An 11,799-nucleotide genomic window follows, 5' to 3' on the forward strand; every position below is an offset into this window, starting at 1 on the left:
AAGGACCATGAAATGAATTGACATGAAAAGATGAGGAACTGCCTTTCTTGTAGTAAAGGGCATGCAAAAGGAAAAGAAAGAGAGCCACACAGCCATATCCCACAAGCCATTCCTTCCTTTAACTTAGCTTTCTTTACTATCAAGCTTAGAACCCTCCATCCCCCCCTTTCATATACTACACCTAATTTTAAACCTTCCCATAGCCACCTCATTGCAAGACCTCTAAACAAATCCTTGACCTCTTAGTTACTTCACCTCTTTCTCCCATATCATGTCGACCTACTCCGACTCTGACGATGACTCGGTACCTCCGTCGAAGCTCTTCGGCCGCCGCCGCCCAATTCATGAAATTTTTGGAGGAGGGAGAGGTAAAAAAATTCCAATAATGCCTAGTTAATTTGATTACTCTTCGTATATGCAACATGTTATATTGTGATAAATAAAGTGAGGAAAATTGAAGCCAGCAATTGGAGTGGTACCTAAAGGAATTAATCCAACCTCTAGATTTCTTTCTTGTTTATGTGGGAAATATTTGTTGGGTTCTTTATGGTAATGTGTTGTTGATGATGATGAATGAGAAAAATAATATAATTTTGGATAATATGGGCAGTTGCGGACATATTGTTATGGAAAGACACGAAGTTGTCGGCTGGATTGCTGTTGGGAATGACAGTTTTATGGTTTTTGTTTGAGGTTGTTGAATACAACTTTGTCACTCTCATTTGCCACCTCTCTATCACCTCCATGCTCATCTTCTTCATTTGGTGCACTGGTGCTGAATTTTTCAAATGGTATATGTTTCTATACTCATCAAATCATTTTCTCTACCGAGTATATACATAAATTAAGTAGTTGAATTATGTTCGGGTTTACTATTACATCACTCTCATGCGTACTAAAATGTATCACTAAGTTTAAAAGCAAATTACATCTTATCGTCGATATAAATACTTGCAACATTTTAGTTGTTAATATGATGTGTTTTTCTTTCACTAGTACTATATCAAATTGGTAAATATATATCTTTAATATAATATATTGCTAAAATATCATTTGAATTCTTATACTTTGAAATTCATTTCATTTATTCCCCCACTTTCAAAAATTTAAATTTAGTTGATGTTCTTTAAATAAATACTTATTGGGAGTTTGAAGTTAATCTTTTAAAGAAAAGATAATTATGAAGTTAGTTACTTGATGCTATCATTTTTACCATAAAAGTTAGCCATAAACTAATTAACATTCAAAATGTATTTGAGTTAACTTTTCAAATGTTTAATTTGGAAAACAAGTTATTTTAAAAAAAAAATTGAAATATTTAGCAACCACTCAAAATAATTTTTGAAATATTTTTTTTTATCGAAGTAGTTTAAATAATAATGACTTGTTTATCTAATCAATCTAAATAGACCTTAAGACTTATTTTAAAGGACTAAAATGTATACTTATATAGATATATTACAAAAATGTGTATATATTATATATACTGATATGCAAGTTGTGTGTGGTTGGATTATATATATATATTTTATTGGAATTAATTGCTGATAAAATTGGGATGATATTATATATATATATAAATATACGAACAGGAATCCTCCACGGTTTCCAGAAGCAATATTAAAAGAATCAACATTCAAAGAAGTTGCTTCCACTTTCCACAAAAGAATCAATCAGTTCTTAACCAAGATTTTCGATATCGCTTATGGAAAAGATCTCCCACTCTTCTTTCTGGTATTTTTTTTAAAATTTATTTATATGTGTATGCATCTTTTCCCTTTTCAACATTTCTAAATATCACATTATCATTTTTATTTTAAAATTAAAATTATAAATCACCATTTTTTTTAGTTACATATAAAAATTATTTTCAAATATACAAAAATGAGTCAACTTATTTACAAATATAGTAAAATGTTACGGTCTATCAATGATAGACACTAATCTTATCTATGAATTATTAGCTTAATTTGTTATCTATTTACTAACTTGATAAAAGTCTATTAGTGTCTATCAGCTTCTTTCATTGGCAGTTTTAAAATTTTGTCATATTTTGTAAATATTTTAATTTATTTTTCTATATTTAAAAACAATATTAAAAGAAACCTAGACTGCACATCTTTTGTGCAATTCAGACAACACTCAATGAAAGGCTATCATGTGTCAATTTTTTTTATAAAAAATAATTTTTTTAAAAAATTTGACTTTTACGATGTTAAAGACAATAAAAACATGAGATTAGGTACAACAATTATTTCCTTTAGAGAAGTAAATATTTGTGTTCTTTCTTTTTTTATTTGTAAAAAATTTAGGTCCCATTTTGTAAACATTTTATTTTTTGTTTTTGTTTTTTTACCAATGGTTTAAAAAACTAAATCAAATTTTGAGAACTAAAAAAAAGTAGTTTTCAGAAAGTAATTTCGATTTTTGGAATTTAACTAAGAATTCAACCATTATTATTAAGAAAAACGTAAATCATGGTAAGAAATGTAGATGATATAGGCTTAATTTTTAAAAAAAAAAAAAAAAAAAAACAAAAATAAAAAGATTAGCAAAGGAAGTTTTAATGTAGGCAAAGAAAGGATAAATATCTCCCCTTCAAAATTAAGTTTCATGAAACTTAAAATGATAAAATAGAATAACTTGAAGTAGAGGACATTTTCTCATGGGTTTGTTAATGATCACCTTTTCAGGCAATTGTTTCCCTGTATCTTTTGTCAGTGATTGGATCGTATTTTAGCTTTCTCAATCTCCTTTATTTCGGTAAGAAACATCTCATTCACACTCTACATTGTTATAAATTAAATTACAAATTAAAAATTTAGTCCCTGTAACTAATATTTGGAATATAATCTCTATGATTCGATAAAATCTTTATAAATGGTTCCTACATTAATTAGCATTATTTATAAAGATTTTATCGAATCATAGAGACCATTTATAAGATTTTATCTTAACCATAAGAACTAAATTGTAATTTTCTTCTGACAAAATTTATAATATAATCTTCATCGAAAAATTGATGTATGTTATATATGTGAAGGATTTGTGGCATTGGAAACTTTGCCATTTCTGTATGAAAAGTATGAAGAAGAGGTTGATCAGTTTGCTGGGAAGGCCATTTCTCAAACCAAGAAATCTTACAGAAATTTTGATGCCAAATTCCTCAACAAGATCCCAAGAGGACCTGTCAAAGACAAGAAACTCAGATAATTTAATTAATTTGCTTCAAATATATATTTATATATGTATGTATACTTTGTTATTATTTATATAAATCATATTAATTAATAATGTCTTTTCATGTAATAAACTAAAATTCTCCATCTCTAAATAAATATATTCAGTGAGTTTTATCATCTTTAGATTAAACTACAATTTCCATATATACTACCTCGTGTATTTACTATTGTTGTAACGTGGATAGTTGGTGTGTTTTTACGAGATGTTTTCAAAAGAAACAAAAATCATGGATTAAGGGCCCTATGGATTGACTTGAAAAAAATTATTTTTTAAAGAATTCATTTTTATTTAAATATTCTTTATAAAAATAGATTAAAATACACTTGAAAATTTATTGAAAAGTTATATTGAGTAGTTGTTGAACACTCCAATTTTTTTTCAAATGACTTATTTTTAAATTAAAATCTTGAAAATGTATTTCAAATACACCCTAAATATTGCTGGAATTAATTAGATTAATTCATTTATAGGTAACAATTCAAAGTTTCTAATTATACGTTTACGTATTGTTATCCATGGTACAATAATTGGACTAATTTAGGATTTCTTTACTTTTAATTAGAGGTGTGACCTGTTGAACATATACCTATTCATCGACCTTAGAAGACTGGGAAACTCTAGAGTCAATTTATAAATATATGTGGTTATGGTTTTAATGTATTGTATTTTTTTAGCCTCCAATTGATTTTCACTAATAGGGAGGGTTGCTCACAAGAGAACGATTCTAGTCATGGATTTAGGTATTCAACGTAAAGTTACAAATTTTGAATTACACCCATGCACATATAGATTTTTTTTTAAAAATCAAAATAGAAAGTTTATTAACGCCTCAGAGGGCAAGATTGAGAGGAAATATCCTTATCAGCCAGATGAAGGAAATGGGTTGGGGAATTTTCCATCCAAACACCTATAAACAACAAATCTTTAGCAGCTTTAGCTAAAGAATCTGCAACCCTATTACATTCTCTATTGACATGAAGAAAAGAAATATTGTTGAAGAGCGTGGCTGATGATTTGCTTCAATCCAACAATCAATTTCAGTTAGAGTAGAAGATAGTGCCATTCAATAGAGAAATCTGATAGAACTTGGATTATATATTCACTCTTTTGGCAAAATTTTTCAAGGGAGTCAAGACTCCCCCCTACAAGTTCATTGAGCATTCACAAAATACAATCAAGATATTCTTAGCTCACCCCCCTCCTTCCCTTAAATAATCTATTTTGTAACTAACCGAATCTTTTTCTCAGGACCCACAAGATCACTCACAACCCATAACAAATTTTATTCCCATATCCCTCACCCATTTACATTTGATTCTCCTCCCTTATTTACATTTGATCCCCCTTCCTTTTTTCATTTCCTTTCATACCTCTTAAGAATCGGGGGCCTATCACTTCCCACCCCCTAAAAGACCACCTTGTCCCCAAGGTGAAAATATGGAAATTGTTTATTGATTTGCAGTCCGTTTTCCATATTGCATCTTTTGGAGTCATGCCATTCCATTGGATTAGGACTTCAAAATGGGTTGGAGATACGACTGTTATACCGACCTTCTATACGCCTAAAACAACCATTGGATGAGGGTGTAATTGCCCGTCTTTCTGCCACATAGAAGGAGTTGTTATCTTTGGTAATAATGTGCCGATGGCCTTCCATAGTTGAGACACATGAAACACTGGATGGATGTTGATGTGTGGGAAGATTGAGCTTATATGCCATCGGGCCAATTTTTTGAATGATTTGGAAATGGCCTACGCAGCAAGAAGAGAGCTTCGACTGTTTATGGATGAATAGGGAGCTTTAGCGATATGGTTTAAGCTTGATATATACCAAATTAGATATTTCAAAGTTCACCTCCCGTCTTTTAGCATCTGCAAGAGACTTCATTCGTTGTTGTGTTGCTTCTAGTGTGGCCTTAATGTGTTTCAGCATCCCATCTCTATAATTTAATAGGATGTCCACTTCCCCCACCACAACGGTCCCTGCTTCATATGATACTAACGGAGGTACAGGCCGGCCATACACCTCTCCGTATGGTGATTTCTTGATAGCTGTGTGATAGGAAGTATTGTAGTTGTATTCTGCCCGTGCTAGCCATTTGGACTATTTAGTTGGTGTTTCCATGGCAAAACAACATAGGTATGCTTCTAGCCCACTATTGACAACTTCTGTCTGACCGTCGTTTTGTGGGTGATATGACGTGCCTCGTTTCAATTGGGTTCCCATCAATTTGAATAACTCTTCCTAGAAAAGGCTCCTGAATACTTTATCTCTGTCTGATACGATGCTTCGCGGGATGCCATGTAATCTTACTACTTCCCGAAGGAAAAACCCCTACTACCGTGGCTGCTGTGAAGGGATGATGGAGTATGATAAAATGGACGTATTTCGATAAACGATCAACCAATATTATGATGGAGTTGTGCCCTTCAGATTTTGATAATCCATCAATGAAATCCATGCTGATGTCGTCCCAGATCAGCTCTAGTATGGGCAAAGGATGTAACAATTCTGCTGAAGCGAAAGACAGATATTTGGCTTGTTGACAAATGGAGCAATCACCTACGAACACATGCACTCGAGCCTTCATTCCTTTCTAAGAAAACTCTTTTTTGAGACCCTGATACATCTTGACCGTTCCATTATGGCCTCCCACCGGATTATTATGAAATTCTTGGAGTAATAATGGAATTGTTGGTGACGAAGGAGGTAGTACCTATCTCTATTTGTATAATAATAACTCCCCTTTCAGAGAGTATCCTTGAGGGTGTGGATTTCCAACTTGAATAAAGTCCCGGATCCCCCGTAGCTCGTCATCTAAATCGACCTACCTGCTAAAGATTGCTGGATTAATACTACCCATAACATTCAACAAACCCAACTCCATTGGTGACGGCATTTGGGATAACGCATAAACTGCAGAATTTTCTAATCCTCTTTTATATTTGTTGAAAATAGGGTTTTTACCCTAAGGGTATTTTTGTAATTGTCTCTCACCCTAGGGCTCTCTACTGTCTATTTATTCACCCTGTTCTCTTATACTCAGTGTATCAATTAAAAATAATAAGAAAAGATTTGTATCGTGGTTTTTCTCCCTATTCTAGGGTTTCCACATAAACTGTGTGTTGGTTTCTCTCCTTTATTATTTTCATCATGGTATCAAAGCAATGGGACGAAACCCTAGCTATTATGGATGAAAACCATCCACAGTCGCCTTCAGCTGGTGGATCTTCGAATTTTGATATGAAAACTGCTATTCGGATCACGGTAAAGGAGTGTTTTCAAGCTGCCTTACCGAAATTAATTTCTGCCGTCCAGTTGCAGTTAACAGAGAGCCGCAATCAATAGAGAGTCGCTGTCAATGGGAGTCGCACACGGACAGATCTGAAGAATACTCAAACAGATCCGATCTGCCTCGTCTTGCATCATCATCGACTGATCCGGCTCAGATCAGGTACGGCCGCAACAACCCCTCAGACCCACCGTGAGGCGGATCAGATCTGGCTCCGATCGGGGACGTCCGCATCCGCAGCAACCCTTCGGCAGACAGAGTCTCTTCGACAGCTTTCGATTGCACCTTCGACCTGTAGATACTCGATGAATAGGCTGGGCTCCTGATCGCGTCTAGGGCTTTAGACCTTCGACAGATTCTGATCACGCCTAGGGCTTCGGCTTCGACTTGCAAAAACTTGACCGCCCCGCCGTACCCTAGGGTTTTCACGTCAGATCCAGTGAACCCACTCGTCCAACAAGGAGAATAGGACCTCTCCGATTCTACCCTAGGCGCATTCGACCAGCGGCAGCCCGACAGCCACCTTGAGTAGCACAACCGACCGGAATCTTCTTACCTACAGGCGATCTCTCAGCCAGCGACCATTTTCCCACTGGTGACATGGTCAGTCAACCATGGTAGCCCAGTTTTCAACCGCTTGTAGTTCGGTTCATTACTCCGACGATGTGAGACAATGGTTGGCCTTTCTGCACCAGCAGATTTCAGATCTCGATACAATGCTTGGCACAAATCCCCAACAACCTAATTGTCCAGAGAGTCCGGTAAACTCGTTCTCTATTTTGCCTAATACAACTTACTTAACTGGTTCCATGGGCAATTCTATAGGAATTTTGGTCGGAGAAAAACTAAATGGGGAGAATTATTTCTCATGGTCTTAGTCGATTAGAATAGCCCTAGAAGAAAGACACAAATTCGGGTATCTGACAGGAGAAATTCCGCAATCTATCCTAGGTGATCCTCAAGAAAGAATCTGGAAAGGGGAGGATTCTCTGTTACGGTCTGTTCTTATCAACAGTATGGAGGCCCAGATTGGCCGACCTTTACTGTATGCAGCGACTGCTAGAGAAATCTGGGATGCAACCAGGGACTTGTACTCGAAACGACAAAACGCATCCCGGTTGTACACGTTACACAAACATGTCCATGAATGCAAGCAAGGGACCATGGACGTTACTTCCTACTTTAATAAACTATCAGTGTTTTGGCAAGAGATGGATTTGTGCCAGGAGATTGTCTGGAACTGCGCATAAGATAGGACGCAGTATTTGAAACTTGAAGAGGCAGATCGGGTTTATGTGTTTTTGGCTGGATTGAACCAAAAATTTGATAGTGGTTGGAGAAGCATATTGGGTCAACGACCTACCCTGTCTCTTAGAGAGGTGTGTTCAGAGATTCGACTAGAAGAAGACCAATCACATGTTATGAACAATCCTGTGACCACCTCTATTGATGCATCAGCCTTTGTTTCAAAGGCGTCCAATTTCGACAGTGATAAAAAGCCCATACCTGTCTGTGAGCATTGTAAGAAGCCGTGGCATACGAAGGACCAATGTTGGAAGCTGCACGGCAGGCCCCCAAACAGTAAGAAACGAAAGTCACATGACAGATCAAACTCTGGGCGTGCTCTTGTAAGTGATTCTGTTACTGAGACTACACAACATCAGTCCTCAGCTAATAGTAAGACCAATTTGAATGCTGTCGGGATGAATGCCATTGCTCAATTAGGTACATTCCCATCTTTTGGCCTTATTAGCATTAATGGCAAAAAACCCTGAATCATAGATTCAGAGGCCACAAATCATCTCATTGGTTCTTTAGAGTTGTTTGTTTCATACTGTCCGAGTGCGGGGAATGAACGTACCAGAATTGCAGATGGGTATTTTGCCCCAGTTGCAGGGAAAGGGAATACCTCCCCGTTTGATGGTTTTGTATTACGTGATAAAAGATTATATGTGCCTAAAATCTCATATAATCTTTTATCAGTCAGTAAAATTACAAGAGATTGGAATTGTAAGGTTATTTTCTCACCAGATTCTGTTGTGTTTCAGGATCAGAAGTCGGGGATGACGATTGGCACTGCCCAGTACGATAGGGGGCTCTACTTCCTTTCTGACGATGCTTCTTCTAGGAAGGATCACAACACTGGTTTTATGTCTTTAAATTTTTTTACTTCTAAAAATGACTTTATGTTATGGCATTATCGTTTAGGACATCTGAACTTTCAGTATATGAAATATTTATTTCCACATTTATTCCGCAATATTAATATAATGTCTCTAAATTGTGATGTATGCTTTTGTTCCAAACAAAGTCGTATTTTGTTTCGTTCTCAACCTTATAAGCCGTCCAGTCCCTTCTCCTTCATTCATAGTGATGTCTGGGGACCATAACTAACTACTACCTCTATTGGTAAACGTTGGTTCGTCATCTTCATAGATGACCATACACACCTTACTTGGGTGTTCTTACTCGCCGATAAGTCAGAGGTGTTTTCTACCTTTAAACAATTTTATACCATGGTTGAAACCCAGTTCCATGCCAAAATTGGGATTTTGAGGAGTGATAATAGACGAAAGTTCTTTAACACATTTTTCCATGACTTTCTTGTGTCTAAGGGAATTGTCCACCAGAGTTTGTGTGCTTATACTCCCCAACAAAATGGAGTAGCTGAGTGTAAAAATCGCCATCTGGTGGAGGTTGTCCGATCTTTAATATTGTCTGCTACTCTTCCGTCCTACCTGTGGGGGGATGCCATTCTTACAGCGACTCACCTCATCAACCGTATGTCTTATCGTGTTCTTTACTTTCAAATCCCTTGGACCTTTTCAAAGAATCCTTTCAGACTACTTGCCTGATTTCTGATGTACCCCTCTGTGTCTTCGGCTGTGTCGCATTTGTCCACTCCCATGGCCCAAATCGCACAAAAGTCCACCCTTGTGCTAAAAAATGTATCTTTGTTGGATACCCTCTTCACCAACGTGGGTATAAATGCTATCATCCGTCCTCTCGAAAATACTTTATCTCCATGGACATTACTTTCATTGAAGACCAACCTTTCTTTCCCGTTAGTCATCTTTAGGGGGAGAGCCTAAGTGAAGAGCCTAACTGGTCCACTTATGATATTCCCTTAGGGGATTCCACCCTGATTCCTTCTACTAGTTCTGAAAAAGCCTGTCCTATCCTCCCTACCAACCAGATTCCTTGGATAACCTACTATAGGAAGAATCGTAGAAAGGAAGAATTGCCACCTGTTGAGCAGCCGGCTCCGGTCCAGGAATCAAACCCTAAATTTGGTTTAGGTACGTGTATTCCTGAAACTAATGATGTTGATATATGTATGGAGACTAACGAGTGCAGGGAAAAAAAGGATGAAAAAGGTGGAGGTGGTAATACTGAATATGTGACAAATGTAGAAACAGCTGAGAGTGATAATAGTAAAGGGAAAAGCCCTATTGTTGACAAGGAATTGGAAGATACTAGTGAAAGTCTTGATTTACAGGTGACCAGTCATGCTGAGAAACCAAGAGAGGTGGAAAATCATGATGCCTCTCTCGATCTTCCAATAACACTAAGAAAAGGTACTCGTTCATGCGCAAAGTATTCTATGCATAGCTACATGACATATAATAATTTGTCTCTCGAATTTAAAGCGTTTACTACCAACTTGGACACTATCATGGTCCCAAGCAGTTTTCGTGAAGCAATGGAGAACTTTGAATGGAAAATGGCTGTTATGGAAGAAATGAGGGCGTTTGAGAAAAATGGTACATGGGAACAGGTGCCTTTACCTGAAGGGCATAAGACAGTTGGATGAAAATGGGTATTCACCGTAAAATACAAATCAGATGGGACGATTGATCGATATAAGGCCAGACTTGTTGCTAAAGGTTTCACCCAGACTTACGAAGTTGATTACTCTGAAACGTTCTCTCTCGTAGCCAAACTCAATACTATTTGGGTTTTGTTGTCAATTAATGTAAACAAAGATTGGCCACTGCATTAGTTGGACGTTAAAAATGTGTTCCTTAATGGAAAACTTGAAGAGGAAGTCTATATGAGCCCGCCTCCTGGATTCAAGAGTCAATTCAAGCACAAAGTTTGCAAACTAAAAAAATCCTTATATGGACTAAAACAGTCCTCAAGGGTTTGGTTTGATAGGTTCACCACATTTGTTAAAGCACAGGGGTATAACCAAAGGCACTCAGATCATACACTATTTACGAAACGGTCCAACTCCGGGAAGATTGTCGTCCTCATAGTGTATGTCAATGATATTGTTCTGTCCAGCGATGATGAGAATGAAATTATGAAGCTTAAAGCGGGAATGGCCAGAGAATTTGAAATTAAAGACCTTAGTAAGCTGAAATACTTCCTGAGAATGGAGGTGGCTCGATCAAGAGAAGGTATTTCAGTGTTGCAAAGGAAATATAAACTTGAATTGCTAAAAAAACTGGCATGACTGGTTGTAAACCTGTTGACACACCTGTGGAGTATAATGCAAAACTTGGTGTTACAAACAACGAAGTTCCTATTAGCAAGGAAAGGTACCAGAGGTTGGTTGGGAAGTTGATCTACCTATCCCATACAAGACCAGATATTTCATATGCAGCCAGTTTATGCAAGCTTCTTATAAGGAACATATGAATGTGGTTGACCGTATTCTTCAGTACTTGAAGGGGACCCCCGGTAAGGGTCCAATGTTCAGGAAGTCTGGGAAAAAGACTATTGAAGCCTACACAGATTCTGATTGGGCAGGCTCTGTCATTGATAGAAAGCCGACCTCTGGATATTGCAACTTTGTCTGGGGTAACCTTGTCACCTGGCGAAGTAAGAAACAGGGAGTGGTGGCTAGGAGTAGTGAGTTTAGGGATATGTGAAGAAATCTGATTAAATAAGACGCTGACTGATCTTTACCAAGATAGGGATCTTCCAATGAAGTTGTTTTGTGATAATAAAGCTGCAATAAGCATCGTAAACAACCCAGTTCAGCATGACAGAACCAAACATGTAGAGATCGACAGACACTTCATTAAAGAAAGACCGGATAATTGGAGCATTTGTATCCCCTATATCCCTTCTAATCAATAAGTGGCAGATGTTCTCACCAAGGGGCTACTGAGACCTAATTTTGACTGTTTTCATAGCAAGTTGGGTCTTATTAATATTTATGCACCAACTTGAGGGGGAGTCTTGAAAATAAGGATTTTACCCTATGGGTATTTTTGTAATTGTCTCTCACCCTAGGGCTCTCTACTATCTATTT

General features: G+C 36.8%; 1 protein-coding gene across 1 annotated transcript; it reads left to right on the forward strand.

The window, feature by feature from the left end:
- The first annotated feature begins 25 nt into the window (after positions 1–25).
- Positions 26–3,359, forward strand: LOC150034580 (reticulon-like protein B9). The gene is made up of 5 exons (XM_090316009.1): positions 26–368; positions 611–791; positions 1,593–1,734; positions 2,694–2,763; positions 3,044–3,359. The coding sequence occupies exons 1-5, from the start codon at positions 272–274 to the stop codon at positions 3,211–3,213; spliced, it is 660 nt and encodes a 219-aa protein (XP_090172135.1). The 5' UTR covers positions 26–271; the 3' UTR covers positions 3,214–3,359.
- Positions 3,360–11,799: the final 8,440 nt, after the last annotated feature.

The sequence above is a fragment of the Benincasa hispida genome, chromosome 8, assembly GCF_027475165.1.
Source record: "Benincasa hispida cultivar pf3 chromosome 8, pf3_genome.v1.1, whole genome shotgun sequence".
NCBI lineage: Eukaryota > Viridiplantae > Streptophyta > Magnoliopsida > Cucurbitales > Cucurbitaceae > Benincasa > Benincasa hispida.

Coding starts and splice junctions, on each gene's coding strand:
- LOC150034580 (XM_090316009.1), top strand. CDS start 272: ATGTCGACCTACTCCGACTCTGACGATGACTCGGTACCTCCGTCGAAG. Junction 1,735..2,693: donor ATCTCCCACTCTTCTTTCTG/GTATTTTTTTTA, acceptor TCACCTTTTCAG/GCAATTGTTTCCCTGTATCT. Junction 2,764..3,043: donor TCTCAATCTCCTTTATTTCG/GTAAGAAACATC, acceptor ATATATGTGAAG/GATTTGTGGCATTGGAAACT.